This window comes from Amphibalanus amphitrite, unplaced genomic scaffold (assembly GCF_019059575.1).
Source record: "Amphibalanus amphitrite isolate SeventyFive unplaced genomic scaffold, NRLGWU_Aamphi_draft 000029F_arrow, whole genome shotgun sequence".
In the NCBI taxonomy this organism is placed as follows: Eukaryota; Metazoa; Arthropoda; class Thecostraca; order Balanomorpha; family Balanidae; genus Amphibalanus; species Amphibalanus amphitrite.
Window position 1 is genome coordinate 91,726 of NW_024881525.1, and position 18,197 is coordinate 109,922.

Genomic DNA, 18,197 nt, shown 5'->3' on the forward strand with positions numbered 1-18,197 from the left:
CCACAGAAAAGCGCTTCGAAGGTCAGCCAAAATATTTTTAAACAACTTTTTTCCTCAGTGCGGCCCAAAAAGAAAGACAGAGATAATCTTGCATTAATGTGGGCATTCATATATCCTGGCCGGTACCTAACCTATGTTGTAGTTGGATAAAAGAACCATAAACGCTTATGTATGCAATGTATTCAAATGCATAGTAATGTATGATAAATAAGAATGACGTTCAACAAATCATCCAATGAGAAGGGTAATAATGATGACGTCACTAGATCCCTGTGGCTGTTTTATGAACATATGAAGAAGAATTTCATTTACCTTGGCTTGATTGGATCTGCCGGTTGTTTGTTGTTGCGCGTAGGTGCATTTTCTAATGGCATAGTGATATTTGCCTTTTATAACTGATCAAGTTTGTTTTGTAACCTTATATGCAACAACAAGGTTAAGTGGTACAGCAATGGCGATTGAAATTGAGTCTGCTGAGTGAGTATTTCAATTCTGATTTTCGGCTCATTTCGGGCTATTTCAACTCTACCGAAGTCGATTGAGCTGTATTCTCGTAGAACCCGGCATCGCATGTTCATTGGTTGAATCGGATTATTTTTTAGCAGTAGAATGCATCCAGCTGATTCGGTAGAGGTAGTGGTGCTTATACGGCGCTCTTGTTCCAAAATATGACGCTATCGTTCAGCATTGTAATTGGGTTTTATTTTATTTTTGGTAACTTCTTTTAGGAACTAATGTATGTTTGTGATTATAGAATAATGCCCACTTAACAACAACAACATGAGAGTACTGGAAATTTAAGGCCAATATTCCATTGTGAAACATTTGCTAACCCGCTAAAAAGGAGTTTGAGCGCCCCTGTTTTTAGGAAAGGCATTCTTAGGTATGTAACGGAAGTTAGCAGGGATTCAGCAGGGGCTCAGCAGGGATTCAGCAGGGATCGACGGCCCCTACGATTTCGCTGAATTTTGGTGGAGAGGTGCAGAATGGTGTCCTCTATCGAAAATCCTAGTGCCAAAATGCGGGGAATCCATCAGGGGGGCCACAAATCCCAAAAAACAGTATGCCCTCAGGGCACAATCGACGAACTTTGAAAAACCTACTTCTAGCCGTCAAAACAGCTAAAAATGCACGTCATTCGAAAGAGGACAAAATTTTACGTACAACGGTACCAAATTTAGGGGGCTAGCACCCCCCTGAACCGAACAAAACAGCTTCAAATATATGGGCCCGGGAGTATGTCCTCGGGGCATAAATAAACGTTTTCAACAATTTCAGGCCTATAATTCATCGACAAAATCCAGCAATATGCACATCATTGGAAAGAGCGTAACTTCCCAAACAAAAAACCCAAGTAACATTTTTCGATGGGGCCCACCTGGGGCCCACAGGACCCAATTGAAATTTGGGGCCCAATGGGGCGGCCCCTACGATTTTCTTCAAAATTTGCACAGACACTCTCCTGGGCCCCCTCTTCAATCTGGCTGAAGAAACCTACCTGGGAATCCAAAGGAAGGGGCCCAAAGAGGGCCCCAAAGAGGCCCTTTCTAAGTATTGCCCCTAATTTCGCGACCAACCCCGGCAAAATGCACATCATTGGAAAGAGCGTAATTTCCCAAACAAAAAACCCAAGTAACATTTTTCGATGGGGCCCACCTGGGGCCCACAGGACCCAATTGAAATTTGGGGCCCAATGGGGCGGCCCTTACGATTTTCTTCGAAATTTGCACAGACACTCTCCTGGGCCCCCTCTTCAATCTGGCTGAAGAAACCTACCGGGGAATCCAAAGGAAGGGGCCCAAAGAGGGCCCCAAAGAGGCCCTTTCTAAGTATTGCCCCTAATTTCGCGACCAACCCCCGCAATATGCACATCATTGGAAAGAGCGTAATTTCCCAAACAAAAAACCCAAGTAACATTTTTCGATGGGGCCCACCTGGGGCCCACAGGACCCAATTGAAATTTCGGGCCCAATGGGGCGGCCCCTACGATTTTCTTCAAAATTTGCACAGACACTCTCCTGGGCCCCCTCTTCAATCTGGCTGAAGAAACCTACCGGGGAATCCAAAGGAAGGGGCCCAAAGAGGGCCCCAAAGAGGCCCTTTCTAAGTATTGCCCCTAATTTCGCGACCAATCCCGGCAATATGCACATCATTGGAAAGAGCGTAATTTCCCAAACAAAAAACCCAAGTAACATTTTTCGATGGGGCCCACCTGGGGCCCACGGGACCCAATTGAAATTTGGGGCCCAATGGGGCGGCCCCTACGATTTTCTTCAAAATTTGCACAGACACTCTCCTGGGCCCCCTCTTCAATCTGGCTGAAGAAACCTACCGGGGAATCCAAAGGAAGGGGCCCAAAGAGGGCCCCAAAGAGGCCCTTTCTAAGTATTGCCCCTAATTTCGCGACCAACCCCGGCAATATGCACATCATTGGAAAGAGCGTAATTTCCCAAACAAAAAACCCAAGTAACATTTTTCGATGGGGCCCACCTGGAGTCCACAGGACCCAATTGAAATTTGGGGCCCAATGGGGCGGCCCCTACGATTTTCTTCAAAATTTGCACAGACACTCTCCTGGGTCCCCTCTTCAATCTGGCTGAAGAAACCTACCGGGGAATCCAAAGGAAGGGGCCCAAAGAGGGCCCCAAAGAGGCCCTTTCTAAGTATTGCCCCTAATTTCGCGACCAACCCCCGCAATATGCACATCATTGGAAAGAGCGTAATTTCCCAAACAAAAAACCCAAGTAACATTTTTCGATGGGGCCCACCTGGGGCCCACAGGACCCAATTGAAATTTGGGGCCCAATGGGGCGGCCCCTACGATTTTCTTCAAAATTTGCACAGACACTCTCCTGGGCCCCCTCTTTAATCTGGCTGAAGAAACCTACCGGGGAATCCAAAGGAAGCGGCCCAAAGAGGGCCCCAAAGAGGCCCTTTCTAAGTATTGCCCCTAATCTCGCGACCAACCCCGGCAATATGCACATCATTGGAAAGAGCGTAATTTCCCAAACAAAAAACCCAAGTAACATTTTTCGATGGGGCCCACCTGGGGCCCACAGGACCCAATTGAAATTTGGGGCCCAATGGGGCGGCCCCTACGATTTTCTTCAAAATTTGCACAGACACTCTCCTGGGCCCCCTCTTCAATCTGGCTGAAGAAACCTACCGGGGAATCCAAAGGAAGGGGCCCAAAGAGGGCCCCAAAGAGGCCCTTTCTAAGTATTGCCCCTAATTTCACAACCAACCCCGGCAATATGCACATCATTGGAAAGAGCGTAATTTCCCAAACAAAAAACCCAAGTAACATTTTTCGATGGGGCCCAGCTGGGGCCCACAGGACCCAATTGAAATTTGGGGCCCAATGGGGCGGCCCCTACGATTTTCTTCAAAATTTGCACAGACACTCTCCTGGGCCCCCTCTTCAATCTGGCTGAAGAAACCTACCGGGGAATCCAAAGGAAGGGGCCCAAAGAGGGCCCCAAAGAGGCCCTTTCTAAGTATTGCCCCTAATTTCGCGACCAACCCCGGCAATATGCACATCATTGGAAAGAGCGTAATTTCCCAAACAAAAAACCCAAGTAACATTTTTCGATGGGGCCCACCTGGGGCCCACAGGACCCAATTGAAATTTGGGGCCCAATGGGGCGGCCCCTACGATTTTCTTCAAAATTTGCACAGACACTCTCCTGGGTCCCCTCTTCAATCTGGCTGAAGAAACCTACCGGGGAATCCAAAGGAAGGGGCCCAAAGAGGGCCCCAAAGAGGCCCTTTCTAAGTATTGCCCCTAATTTCGCGACCAACCCCGGCAATATGCACATCATTGGAAAGAGCGTAATTTCCCAAACAAAAAACCCAAGTAACATTTTTCGATTGGGCCCACCTGGGGCCCACGGGACCCAATTGAAATTTGGGGCCCAATGGGGCGGCCCCTACGATTTTCTTCAAATTTCGCACAGACACTCTCCTGGGTCCCCTCTTCAATCTGGCTGAAGAAACCTACCGGGGAATCCAAAGGAAGGGGCCCAAAGAGGGCCCCAACGAGGCCCTTTCTAAGTATTGCCCCTAATTTCGCGACAAACCCCGGCAATATGCACATCATTGGAAAGAGCGTAAATTCCCAAACAAAAAACTCAAGTAACATTTTTCGATGGGGCCCACCTGGGGCCCACAGAACCCAATTGAAATTTGGGGCCCAATGGGGCGGCCCCTACGATTTTCTTCAAAATTTGCACAGACACTCTCCTGGGCCCCCTCTTCAATCTGGCTGAAGAAACCTACCGGGGAATCCAAAGGAAGGGCCCAAAGACTAAAGAGGGCCCCAAAAAGGCCCTTCCTAAGTATTGCCCTAATTTCGCGACCAACCCCGGCAATATGCACATCATTGGAAAGAGCGTAATTTCCCAAACAAAAAACCCAAGTAACATTTTTCGATGGGGCCCAACTGGGGCCCACAGGACCCAATTGAAATTTGGGGCCCAATGGGGCTGCCCCTACGATTTTCTTCAAAATTTGCACAGACACTCTCCTGGGCCCCCTCTTCAATCTGGCTGAAGAAACCTACCTGGGAATCCAAAGGAAGGGGCCCAAAGAGGGCCCCAAAGAGGCCCTTTCTAAGTATTGCCCCTAATTTCGCGACCAACCCCGGCAATATGCACATAATTGGAAAGAGCGTAATTTCCCAAACAAAAAACCCAAGTAACATTTTTCGATGGGGCCCACCTGGGGCCCACAGGACCCAATTGAAATTTGGGGCCCAATGGGGCGGCCCCTACGATTTTCTTCAAAATTTGCACAGACACTCTCCTGGGTCCCCTCTTCAATCTGGCTGAAGAAACCTACCGGGGAATCCAAAGGAAGGGGCCCAAAGAGGGCCCCAAAGAGGCCCTTTCTAAGTATTGCCCCTAATTTCGCGACCAACCCCGGCAATATGCACATCATTGGAAAGAGCGTAATTTCCCAAACAAAAAACCCAAGTAACATTTTTCGATGGGGCCCACCTGGGGCCCACGGGACCCAATTGAAATTTGGGGCCCAATGGGGCGGCCCCTACGATTTTCTTCAAATTTTGCACAGACACTCTCCTGGGTCCCCTCTTCAATCTGGCTGAAGAAACCTACCGGGGAATCCAAAGGAAGGGGCCCAAAAAGGGCCCCAAAGAGGCCCTTTCTAAGTATTGCCCCTAATTTCGCGACAAACCCCGGCAATATGCACATCATTGGAAAGAGCGTAAATTCCCAAACAAAAAACCCAAGTAACGTTTTTCGATGGGGCCCACCTGGGGCCCACAGGACCCAATTGAAATTTATGGCCCAATGGGGCGGCCCCTACGATTTTCTTCAAAATTTGCACAGACACTCTCCTGGGCCCCCTCTTCAATCTGGCTGAAGAAACCTACCGGGGAATCCAAAGGAAGGGGCCCAATGAGGGCCCCAAAGAGGCCCTTTCTAAGTATTGCCCCTAATTTCGCGACCAACCCCCGGCAATATGCACATCATTGGAAAGAACGTAATTTCCCAAACAAAAAACCCAAGTAACATTTTTCGATGGGGCCCACCTGGGGCCCACGGGACCCAATTGAAATTTGGGGCCCAATGGTGCGGCCCCTACGATTTTCTTCAAAATTTGCACAGACACTCTCCTGGGCCCCCTCTTCAATCTGGCTGAAGAAACCTACCGGGGAATCCAAAGGAAGGGGCCCAAAGAGGGCCCCAAAGAGACCCTTTCTAAGTATTGGGCCCCAAATTTCAATTGGGTCCCGTGGGCCCCAGGTGGGCCCCATCGAAAAATGTTACTTGTTTTTTTTTTTTTGGGAAATTACGCTCTTTCCAATGATGTGCATATTGCCGGGGTTGGTCGCGAAATTAGGGGCAATACTTAGAAAGGGCCTCTTTGGGGCCCTCTTTGGGCCCCTTCCTTTGGATTCCCCGGTAGGTTTCTTCAGCCAGATTGAAGAGGGGGCCCAGGAGAGTGTCTGTGCAAATTTTGAAGAAAATCGTAGGGGCCGCCCCATTGGGCCCAAAATTTCAATTGGGTCCTGTGGGCCCCAGGTGGGCCCCATCGAAAAATGTTACTTGGGTTTTTTGTTTGGGAAATTACGCTCTTTCCAATGATGTGCATATTGCCGGGGTTGGTCGCGAAATTAGGGGCAATACTTAGAAAGGGCCTCTTTGGGGCCCTCTTTGGGCCCCTTCCTTTGGATTCCCCGGTAGGTTTCTTCAGCCAGATTGAAGAGGGGGCCCAGGAGAGTGTCTGTGCAAATTTTGAAGAAAATCGTAGGGGCCGCCCCATTGGGCCCCAAATTTCAATTGGGTCCCGTGGGCCCCAGGTGGGCCCCATCGAAAAATGTTACTTGGGTTTTTTGTTTGGGAAATTACGCTCTTTCCAATGATGTGCATATTGCCGGGATTGGTCGCGAAATTAGGGGCAATACTTAGAAAGGGCCTCTTTGGGGCCCTCTTTGGGCCCCTTCCTTTGGATTCCCCGGTAGGTTTCTTCAGCCAGATTGAAGAGGGGGCCCAGGAGAGTGTCTGTGCAAATTTTGAAGAAAATCGTAGGGGCCGCCCCATTGGGCCCGAAATTTCAATTGGGTCCTGTGGGCCCCAGGTGGGCCCCATCGAAAAATGTTACTTGGGTTTTTTGTTTGGGAAATTACGCTCTTTCCAATGATGTGCATATTGCGGGGGTTGGTCGCGAAATTAGGGGCAATACTTAGAAAGGGCCTCTTTGGGGCCCTCTTTGGGCCCCTTCCTTTGGATTCCCCGGTAGGTTTCTTCAGCCAGATTGAAGAGGGGGCCCAGGAGAGTGTCTGTGCAAATTTCGAAGAAAATCGTAAGGGCCGCCCCATTGGGCCCCAAATTTCAATTGGGTCCTGTGGGCCCCAGGTGGGCCCCATCGAAAAATGTTACTTGGGTTTTTTGTTTGGGAAATTACGCTCTTTCCAATGATGTGCATTTTGCCGGGGTTGGTCGCGAAATTAGGGGCAATACTTAGAAAGGGCCTCTTTGGGGCCCTCTTTGGGCCCCTTCCTTTGGATTCCCAGGTAGGTTTCTTCAGCCAGATTGAAGAGGGGGCCCAGGAGAGTGTCTGTGCAAATTTTGAAGAAAATCGTAGGGGCCGCCCCATTGGGCCCCAAATTTCAATTGGGTCCTGTGGGCCCCAGGTGGGCCCCATCGAAAAATGTTACTTGGGTTTTTTGTTTGGGAAGTTACGCTCTTTCCAATGATGTGCATATTGCTGGATTTTGTCGATGAATTATAGGCCTGAAATTGTTGAAAACGTTTATTTATGCCCCGAGGACATACTCCCGGGCCCATATATTTGAAGCTGTTTTGTTCGGTTCAGGGGGGTGCTAGCCCCCTAAATTTGGTACCGTTGTACGTAAAATTTTGTCCTCTTTCGAATGACGTGCATTTTTAGCTGTTTTGACGGCTAGAAGTAGGTTTTTCAAAGTTCGTCGATTGTGCCCTGAGGGCATACTGTTTTTTGGGATTTGTGGCCCCCCTGATGGATTCCCCGCATTTTGGCACTAGGATTTTCGATAGAGGACACCATTCTGCACCTCTCCACCAAAATTCAGCGAAATCGTAGGGGCCGTCGATCCCTGCTGAATCCCTGCTGAACCCCTGCTGAATCCCTGCTAACTTCCGTTACATTTCTTAGGTCTATTTATGTCTTTCCTGAAAGGAGGAAGTTACTCTATATTTTATTGTCAGAAGAAGCAGATGTTTGATGCCATTTGACCAAAGGGCAACCCCATGAATCCTTTTTAACATTCTCTGAAAATTTTCCATGTTGTCAGTGTCATGGTCATTTCCTCTTTTTGCACCATCTAAAAACTGAACAACTTGGCAAAATAACAACATGAAAGGAAAGGACACATCCTTCTAAGCTTAAAAAGTGAGATCACATATTAATACTTTGATGCTTTTAACACAAAAACATAATAAATTACAATCAACCACCCATTGATTCAGGTTAAGGTGAGGGTATGCTAGGTAAGGTTTGGTCTGGCTAGATTATGTTTGTACTCATCATTTCTGCTTGTAGTGTACCTGCTTCTCAGTGTCTCAAAAATTGCCAATTTGGTTGAGAAATGTCATCCAAATGAAACTTATTTACCACTCTTACCTTCAATTTTCCAGAACATTTTTTCATTCCCAATTTTACCCATAAAAAACAGTTGCATGTGTACTTTCTGGCTTGCTTTTAACAACTTTCATATTTCCTTCAATTACCAATCTTATAAACCAGTTCCCCCCATCCTAGAGCACTCGCATTTATATTGATAATCCCTGTTTTCCACTCTTCTGCATGCCATTTTGACTCACAATTTTTGACTCTCAGCCCTCTTTGCAGTGAGGAATATTCCCCTCTGTCACCCAAGCCAAAATATTATTTTGGGACACTGCTGCTTCTTAAGGAGTAAATGATCATTTGAACATTTTCCAGTTTGATATATGGTTTTTGACAATATGGTGTGGTTTTTTATCATTTTTGAGCCTGGGGTACAAAAGGAGGATTTCACCAAATGTTTGCTTTTTCTGTAGTCTGGACTGGACAATTGCAATTTATAATCAGAATTAGATTATTTCCATGAGCACATCACATCTGTTTTGCACCCTTCAGCCTATATTTGTATGCAATCTTGCAGTGCTTTTCAATGTCAAGTTGCCATCTTTGATTGATCTGTGTAGCTAAACACTTACTGAAATCAAAGGATCCTCATAAAAATGAAGTTTCTGTGCCAATGTCAGGTGCACTGTATCAGGCATGCCCTATTGTTGTCAGGGTCAGGTGTACTGTATCATGCATGCCCTATTGTTGTGATATCAGAGCCAAACTGCAAAAGGATTGTGATGTCTTGCAGTGGCACACCTCTTGCAGTGATGTCTATGCAATAAATAGTGTGGATGTTGGCCCACAGACTAGTGGCTGTGCCAGTTGTGTATGCCAATGAGGATGACATGGATCTGCATTGCCTGTGATGCACTTATCCTTTCCCTTAGGGAACTCATAGCTAGCAAACAGAATATGCCAGAATGATCATTTTTAGTGTATCCTGGAGGATCAAATCTGATGGGCAAGCAGTTAGGTGATCAGGATGTTTTATTGAAACTGGTCACAGCACCACACAAAGTTATAATTTTGTTAATGAGATCTGAGGATAAAAGCTTCAGGAACTGCATGGAACGAAAAAGGAACCATGTTTGCAAAACTAGACTTAACACTCTACATTTTAGTGTAACCAGGGATGCGGAGCCGTGAAAATTTCAGACGTCTCCGGCTTCGGAGAAAAAAATCGGCTCTGGCTCCGGGTGAAATGTCATGGCGGCTCCGGCTCCGGCTCCGAGTAAAATGGTCCGGCTTCGGCGGCTCCGGCTCCGACTCTGTACATCCCCATGCGTAGGCCGGATGCGGAGCCGTGGAAATTTCAGACAGCTCCGGCTCCGGTTCCGGCTTCAGAGAAAAAAAAATCGGCTCCGGCTCCGGGTCTGTCTCCGGGTGAAATGTCATGGCGGCTCCGGCTCCGGGCAAAATGTGCCGGCTCCGGCGGCTCCTGCTCCGGCTCCGGCTCCGGCTCCGGCTCCGGCTCGGCATCCCTGAGTGTAACCATACTGAACCAGCACTTTATTGGCTGAGCATTGCATGTCTTTCATGACTAATGTGATAATGTCTCTTCATCTTGTACTCTACATACTCTGTCTCTTGGACTGTAATTTTTCAACCCAAAAGTCCTTGTTATTAACTTTTACCTGTGTTCACTCTATCATGTCCTGCCCTGGGCGGTGTTTCACTGGACGCTGCTACCACGCTGCTATCAAATTGCGCGAGCTGACGTCACACTTGCGGTAGTGTTGGAGCAATGGGCCTGTTGATGTTTCCATGGAAACCCAATTTGACACGTGTAAAAGCAGCGTGCTGCTATCACCGGTGAAACAGGGCCCTGGTGGCCCATTGGCAGGTGCTTCATGGGACCAATTCACGGAGTGCTAGGCAATAGGCATTGAATGCATTTCCAGGGCAGGCTTTCTGTTACGGTTCCATAGTTGAACTAGTCATAGGAAATCTTCACCAAATTTGGCGGTAAAACTATCTTGGACAGAATCGGAGTTGCAAGCCCTGTAATCACAATTATGGTTAAGACAAGCGATTGACTGACCATTGTTGATTTTGTTGCAGCGTGGTCCGGTTGATTCAGCAATACCTGAAGGAGAACAATCTTATGAGAACATTGCAAACTCTACAGGTATGCTTTTGTATCAAATAACATTCTTTTTGCATACCACTATCTTATGATATTTCTTGATGTTTCATGTTTTGTTTCACATGTTTGATTTGCTAATTTGACTTATTTTACCTTGTGCAAGCTTGTTTGCCGACTTTGTTTGTGCTTTTCCAACAGGAAGAGACCACTACCTCGCTCAACACCGTCGACTCGGTGGACAGTTTTGTCGCCGACATCAACAATGGCCACTGGGACACTGTGCTCAAAGCGATTCAGTCGCTCAAACTGCCAGACAAGAAACTCATCGATCTATACGAACAGGTTTGCTGCCACTTGCTATTGTGAACGCCTTGCCGATGTTTAAGCTCAGTTTATGATTTTCTTGTCAGCATCACAGTCTGATTGCCAGCTTCCGGTTCTGACTGTTCTACTCCCCTCCTGCCTCAGGTAGTGTTGGAGCTGATTGAGCTGCGCGAGCTGGGCGCCGCCCGCTCCCTGCTGCGGAACACCGACCCCATGATCATGCTGAAGCAGCAGGAGGCTGACCGATACGTCCACCTCGGTAGGTGACCGCGGTTAGCTCCTGTGGCGTGCTACTGCAACTGAAGGCATGCTAACTTCTTTCGCCAACATCTCATGCTAACTTCATTCGTCAATATCTCAATGATATTTGTTAGTGTTGATTTTTTCCAGCGTGTTTCATGTTGTATGTTGAACAAAAGAATGATATTTTTATTTGGCCATGATAGCCCATAGGATATCGTGACCTATTCCAAAGAGCTTTAGGTACTGATCATGAGCAGAATTTCCACCAACAAATGGCTTTCAATTTCATCACGCCTCTGTTATGCCGATCCCGTGCGTTAAGTGCTGTAGCGCGATACGAGTGCCACCTGTGTCCCTCCTGTCCTGTGCTGACACCTGGGCCCTGTTTCACCGGTGATAGCAGCACGCTGCTATTACACGTGTCAAATTGGGTTTCCATGGAGACGTCAACAAGCCTGTTCCTCCAACACTACCAGAAGTGTGACGTCAGCTCGCGAAATGGAATAGAAGCGTGCTGCTATCACCGGTGAAACAGGGCCCTGGTAACCTTGTGCACCACCTGTCACCCATCCGTGATCTGGTCCCACACAACTCTTCCTCTGACACCCGGAGGCCGTGTGCGCCACCTGCCTCCCACCCCTGGCCTGCACTCCCAGAGAACTCCTAGACTCGCAGGGCTTGGAGTATACACAGTCAGTCACCTACCGTCTTACCCTGAAATCTAGCGACAGTTGAGTAGTGACCGTTTGCGCCACCTACCGCCTTGCTCTGAAATCTGTACACGCCTGTTCACACTCCACAGAGAACCTGCTGGCTCGGTCCTACTTCGACCCGCGCGAGGCGTACCCGGACGGCTCGAGCAAGGAGCGCCGGCGGGCGGCGATTGCGCAGGCGCTGGCCGGCGAGGTGTCGGTGGTACCGCCCAGTCGTCTACTGGCGCTGCTCGGACAGGCGCTCAAGTGGCAGCAGCATCAGGGTCTCCTGCCTCCAGGTAGGCGAGTCGGCCCGGCCTGTGTTTGTGTGCTGTGTCATATGGCAGGAGAGCAGATCGCTGGCTCACGCTCAATGTTGGCAGTTTTTGATAGTCGTCAGTCAGCACCTAGTGAAAATGCCGATTTATTGCTTTTGTTATGGTGTAATCTCGGTCACAAACGCTTTTCGCAAACGTGTAAGTAGATGTCTCATTCACCTCGTCTGTTTTGCTCCCAGGTACCCAGATCGATTTGTTCCGTGGTAAGGCAGCCATCAGGGAACAGGAAGACGAAACCTACCCCACACAGCTCTCCAAACAGATCAAGTTCCGAAAGAACCACCCAGAATGTGCTGGTGCGTATTGCGTAACTTGACCGACGGTTTTGGCCTACTAGCAATGTTTTTGTTCTTGTTTCTTTTTTGTTTTTGCTTGTGTCATGCTATCTTATTGTTCTACCTGTGTGTGTTTGGGGATGTCTTCTTTGCATAAATTTCGCCTTGGGGGTATCGTATGTATGATGGAAACACTGCTGCACTTTCGTGCATCCCTTAGGTGGTGCTTAATTCTGGGGCCCTATATTTTTATTATCTCATCCATGGGTGAGCTGACTCTGTGTCTGTTTCGTGCAGCGTTTTCGCCGGACGGCCAGTACCTGGTGACCGGCACAGTAGACGGCTTCATCGAGGTCTGGAACTTCACCACGGGAAAGATCAGGAAGGATCTCAAGTACCAGGCCCAGGTGAGTCGACGGGTGGACTGCCTGCGCGCCTTTGTCGTGTACAATGTGTCTGAAACGTAGCATCATCATGACTGATGAGCAGAAATGATGTGCGAGACTTTTGTGAGGCGCACAGTAATTGTTCTTTTTTTGATCGTCGGTTTCTGACAGTTCAAAACATTGATCCGCTAGTGTTTTCTGTGTCTAGCTATGCCAGGTTCTTCCGAGATCTGTTTCCTGTCTCGATCCGCTCACTGAAGCAGTGTAATTATTTTCCCGTGGCACCGACCCCACCCGCCTCTGCCCGTATCGACAGGACAACTTTATGCTGATGGAGGAGGCGTGTCTGTCGCTGGCGTTCAGCCGCGACTCGGAGATGCTCGCCTCGGGCAGCCAGGAGGGACGCATCAAGGTGTGGAAGGTGACCACCGGCCAGTGTCTGCGCAAGTTCGAGCGCGCCCACACCAAGGGCGTGACCAGCATGCAGTTCTCGCGGGACAACAGTCAGCTGCTGAGCACGTCCTTCGATAACACCATTCGGTCAGTGGCGGGGTGCTTTGGGAGCGGGAGGGTGTCGGTCAGGGAGGTCGCCGACTGCTTGATTGGTATTGAACGTTTCGAGGTAACTTAATACGCAAGCATTTTTGCGTTAATGTTTATGAATGGATGAATGAATGAATCATTCAGATTCAATGAATGAATGAATTAATTAATTAATTAATTAATTAATTAATTAATTAATTGATGGATGAATGAATAAACGAATGAATGAAAGTGCTCTGAGCGTACAAGACCTTTCATTGCTGCTGCCTTTGGTGCATTTCGTGCTAGCGTATGTTTAGGCTCGTGACAAGGACTGCAAGCATAAGCGTTGACTCATGAACCACACGCGTGCATTTGTTGCCGACACCTCACGACCACATTGTTTGTTTTCGTCGGCAGTATTCACGGTCTGAAGTCTGGTAAGACGCTGAAGGAGTTCCGGGGACACACCTCGTTCGTCAACAGCGCCACCTTCAGCGTCGACGGCCACAGCATCATCAGGTGAGGACGTCACTCAGTACTCACTGCATGTCGGCACTGTCAGTTTGTGAGGCCGGACGCTTCAACATTAAAACGAATTAGCCGTGTAGGCTTATTTCTCGTCAACGCTAAGCTCTCTAGGGCAACTTTGTGCGATATAGTGTGTCATGTAAGTTTCTTTTGCCCTCCGGCAGTGCCTCTTCGGACGGCACGGTGAAAATCTGGAACGTAAAGACCACCGAGTGCATCAACACGCTGAAGCCCTTGGGTGGCGTCAGTGGCGAGGAGTGCCACGTCAACAATGTCTCACTCCTGCCCAAGAACCCGGAGCACTTTGTCGTCTGCAACCGCTCCAGCACCATCGTTATCATGAACATGACTGGACAGGTGGGTTATCCCGACGCTGCTGGTTGGAAGGCGAGTCCCTTCATTAGGCGCTGACTGGAGCCAGAAACTCGGCCTAGTTGTCTTTTTTTACGGTACGGTGGAGCTTACTGGAGTTTTTGGTCGGTTTACTTGTTGAAGTTACCAAGTGCAATAGTCACTTAGTAGGAAAGATGTTTGTGCTACTGAAATCATACCTGCCTTACCCGCGCTGGTTATTCGTGCCTGTGACGTCGTGTCCTTAGCAACAAAACGGTGAAACTAGAGCACGCCTTTTTCCAACTCAACACTGGCCACTCCCTATTAGCGGTACCGAATCTATGAATAGTGCTCTAAAACGGTAGGAAAAGGTAGGGAAAGTAAGGCTGCATACTCGTATAAATATGCGATGAATAATGACGTCTTTGCCTTTACCATAAATATCGATGTTCGTGCACTGCGTCATTTGGAAATCCTGCACGAGTTGCCAACTCGAACTATGGAGGTATTTGCCGCCCCGAGTCCCCAATACAGAGTCCCGAGGTAAGCAGGTAGTTATACCGTATAGGCGGATTTTGCGCTGTCAACAGCCAATTGGGGCTGAGTTTTCAACACGTGACCGACATGCTCGCGCCCATGGCCGGTGCGTGACATCCGGCACGTGCTCACGTGCCTTCGACGTGACACCCCACTATGTACCGACGCACGGTATGTGACCGATAGAAATGTCAGTTGATGCCGGCGTGCTGTCTTTATACAGTTTCTTGTCAGTGGTGTCTGCCTTTGGTTATCTGACTTGTAACGTTAATATCCTAATAGGTGCCGGAAATTCGTGACGGGTTCCGGTTTGGTACAAACTCTGTGTGTAATAGAGCACATTAATAGTTAAAATGTCCATTCCTTGTTTGGGGATTACCGGCGGGCTTCTGGCTTTTACGGTTGCTGCCCTTCACGGTTGCTTGGCTCAGAGATGTTGCTTAGCTAGCCAACTCAACAGCGACTAATTTGGAGTTTTTTTTTGCACTTTAATGGGATCACTCAGCTACGCGTCAGTAGAATGATTTCCACTGTTTTTTTTTTAACGATCTTACAAAAAATATCGCTGTTTTGTTTATCAATTGAAGATATCGGCTTACTGTTCCCCTGCCCCTTTCAGACGGTGCGCTCATTCAGTACCGGTAAGCGGGAGGGCGGCGACCTGGTGTGTTCGGTGGTATCCCCGCGCGGCGACTGGATCTACGCAGTCGGAGAGGATCTCGTGCTCTATTGTCTGTCCACTACCTCCGGCAAGCTGGAGCGAACATTGAACGTGAGTATAGATCTATCCTGTCATACCAAAAAAGGTTGTGTCGACTGTCGATCTCGAATAATTTAGCAGGTTATCGGGTAATTGGACAGCAGTCCGTGAAACTCCGAAATGCTCCCAGCCCAATGACCGAAGTCAGTTTCTTTAACCCATCTGAACTTTCGTGTTCCCTTTTCCTCGACGGGCAGGTTCATGAGAAGGACGTCATCAACGTGACACACCACCCGCACCAGAACCTGATCTGCACGTTCAGCGAGGACGGCCTGCTGCGGCTCTGGAAGCCGTGAGACCGTCGGTCTCGACCTTTTCGCCGTTCCGTGCTTCATCATTTTCATGTATCCGGCGGCGCAGTCTGGCCGCTCGTGTGTGTCTGCTGGGTGGCCGCGTCCACTGCCGTCGCAGTGAATGGATGGTGGTCAATACATCGTCGCTTCATTGTAGCTTTCATTCTGATATTAGATGATTGAGCTTTATTCGCGAGGGTTTACGGGCGCGTTGACCACCGTAGTCGACGCGCCCATAAACCCTAATGAACGAACAAAATTCTGCGAAGAACCTGGAAATAGGAAACAGAAATTGAATTGTAGATTGAACCACATTTGACTTGCCCATGGTGCTCAAAAGCAGTTGACAAACAATACGATGTAGAAAGTGGAAACTTGCTGCGTCAGCTTGCAGTATTCAGCATCTGAATGACTAAGGAAGCACCGACGGGTTGCTGAAGATGCGCGTTCGACGTTGGCGTTGATTTAATATTTGTGAACGGAAAAGCTGAATAGCTATATGCTCTATAGTCTATAAGTTCTATATACTCTGCTGGATAGATGCATCAATTTTCAGCAGTCAGATTTTCGCTATAAACGAGCCTTTCAATAGAGCGGCATCACACTCCCCGCTTTCCATTCCCGCGACGCCTTACGAGCGGTTATTGACCGGATATCAGGGGCGTCGCCGACGGGGGGGTCGGGGGGGTCGTGACCCCCCCACTCTTGAAAACTGGGGGTGTCGTCCCCCCCCCACTTTTTGCGATGCTGAGTATGCTTTTTTAGCTTTTATGTCAGTGAAGCAGGCGTCAGCAACACCAACAAATACATCAGACTCAGAATCGCTTCAAGAGCTCCCTAAAGCCAATTAGCCAATTACCTAAAGTTCAATTAGCTGTGCAGGGCGGGGAACACCAGCACAACAATATTTTTAAGTAGCCACCATTCTATAGTACCTTTTTATCCCTCAAAAGATTGGACGCGCTAAAACTGCCCCGAGCGTTCGTCTGATCGTTTAAAAAAAAATGGTCGCAGTCGATTCGTCGGATCAGTACCTAACTACAAAACTACAGCCCCATGGTACATACTAGCCTCAGCCCCATGGTTACCGTCACAACTAGCTGTGCAGTGCACATGTAGGGGAAAGGGAGTCAGATGGAACCGTCTCGGGCTTTCGCAAAGAAGTCGCGCAAAAAGGAGCCGATTGCAACGAAACTTCCGGTGCGCTCGAGTTAATCACCTACTTAAAAATAAATTGATATCCCTGATTCAAATAAAGATGACCTTGGTTCACCTTTTCATAACATGCTTTTAATTTAGGTATAGGAAAGTTTTTGGAGCTGATTTTGAACTTAGCGCCCATCTGAACATTTAAGAAGTAGTTGTGTTGCTTATACATATGTATAACATGTTAGGAAGCAATCGGTGGTGGTCATCCACTATTAGGTACTGGTCGATCTGACCTGACCTGATCTACCCCAAATGCATGGAGTCATCATCTTCGTTCAAAACTAAGATGACATTCGTAAGCAGAACCTCGAAAAACCATCACAACTGACATTCGCAAAGTTCTAGCAGGTCCCGAGTTTCCCTACTTATTGGCGATGACCTGATTCCTGAGATGATCCGAAACCTTGTAAATGGGTATCATCGGCTTTCTCTCGTCACGGGCAGCATGCTCTTTTTTCCGCAAACCTCTAGATCGATCAGGGATCGAAAGCATACCTCAGCGGTACTTTAGTATACGTTATACGTTAGCGACTGGGAACCCACCAATAGAAGGGCTACAGTGAAGCAGAAAACATATTCGATAGCTCTTTCAACGCTCTTTCGCTAGCTTCGCATCAGATTTCATCTCAGGTCTATGTTTTGCCCATAGAAGGCAAACAGCTAACTGGACAGATTCTGCCGAAACATTTGCTTTGCAATAACTTTACATTCCGTGAATTTGTATGGTAGTTACATATTGTTAAGTGTTGACGTTGTCTTGTCACCACCGTGTTTATCTCTTTGAGACGCGTCACATGAGTTAAAATTTGACCATTCAGATTTAACGTTAAAACGACCTCAGATCAACGTTATGTCCTGATCGAAAAAGGACCTCCTGCTGCATATGAATGGATCCGTATTGTTGAGCTGAACATTGAACCAATGAACACCTTCCAGGTGCTGTCATCGCTCTACCGCGTCTTCGTCAAAAGTTGTAGAAAAAATGCTGGTGGTCATCGATGGACATTTCCACTAATGACCTTTCGAGTCATCACTCGCCATAAGTTGCACCCTGTCCCTGGCAATGATGAGCTGATTTGTCATGGCTCCAAAGATATTTTACGTTTCTGACGAACTTTTTCAAAGCAGGAGGCATTCGTGCTTTTTCTAATTTCTCATTATTTTCTAATGATGAGGTCACGTATTTGACCTGCCTCCAGATCATAGATGTAAATCCTCAGAATAATGAATTGCTGACACGTATAACCCCATACATTAGGTATACAGTGTACCAAATTTCGAAGTTATGGGAGAAAAGCTACAAGAATGGCGAGAGGGAAAGTTTGATAGAGGTATGCCGTATAACTGAACTTGACATGTCGACCTGACCTTAAGTGACCAGTGATAATTTTTACGCAAGTGATGTAGGTAGGTATACCTACCTAATAGGTTATACCAAATTTCGCGGCGCTGCGCGCCGATTTGTTACACAGTACACACGCACACACACACATACGCACGCACAAAACTGGGAAGTGTGGAAAAAAAACACCCCTACCCATCGGGTGAAG

The 18,197-nt window shown here is 48.0% G+C and overlaps 1 protein-coding gene across 1 annotated transcript; it reads left to right on the forward strand.

Annotated features, from left to right (window-relative positions):
• The first annotated feature begins 279 nt into the window (after positions 1 to 279).
• On the forward strand, positions 280 to 15,594 carry LOC122365946 (WD40 repeat-containing protein SMU1-like). The gene is made up of 12 exons (XM_043337628.1): positions 280 to 477; positions 10,180 to 10,246; positions 10,403 to 10,546; positions 10,673 to 10,787; positions 11,574 to 11,762; positions 11,981 to 12,097; positions 12,374 to 12,483; positions 12,779 to 13,002; positions 13,405 to 13,506; positions 13,680 to 13,872; positions 15,005 to 15,157; positions 15,343 to 15,594. Exons 1-12 carry the CDS (start codon positions 452 to 454, stop codon positions 15,439 to 15,441), a joined length of 1,539 nt encoding a protein of 512 aa, XP_043193563.1. The 5' UTR covers positions 280 to 451; the 3' UTR covers positions 15,442 to 15,594.
• The last annotated feature ends 2,603 nt before the right edge of the window (positions 15,595 to 18,197 follow it).

Excerpts from the sequence above, each read along its gene's own strand:
- LOC122365946 (XM_043337628.1), top strand. The coding sequence starts at position 452 with ATGGCGATTGAAATTGAGTCTGCTGA. Across the intron at positions 10,547-10,672 it reads TCATCGATCTATACGAACAG|GTAGTGTTGGAGCTGATTGA; the intron begins GTTTGCTGCCAC and ends CTCCTGCCTCAG. Across the intron at positions 13,873-15,004 it reads TCATGAACATGACTGGACAG|ACGGTGCGCTCATTCAGTAC; the intron begins GTGGGTTATCCC and ends TGCCCCTTTCAG.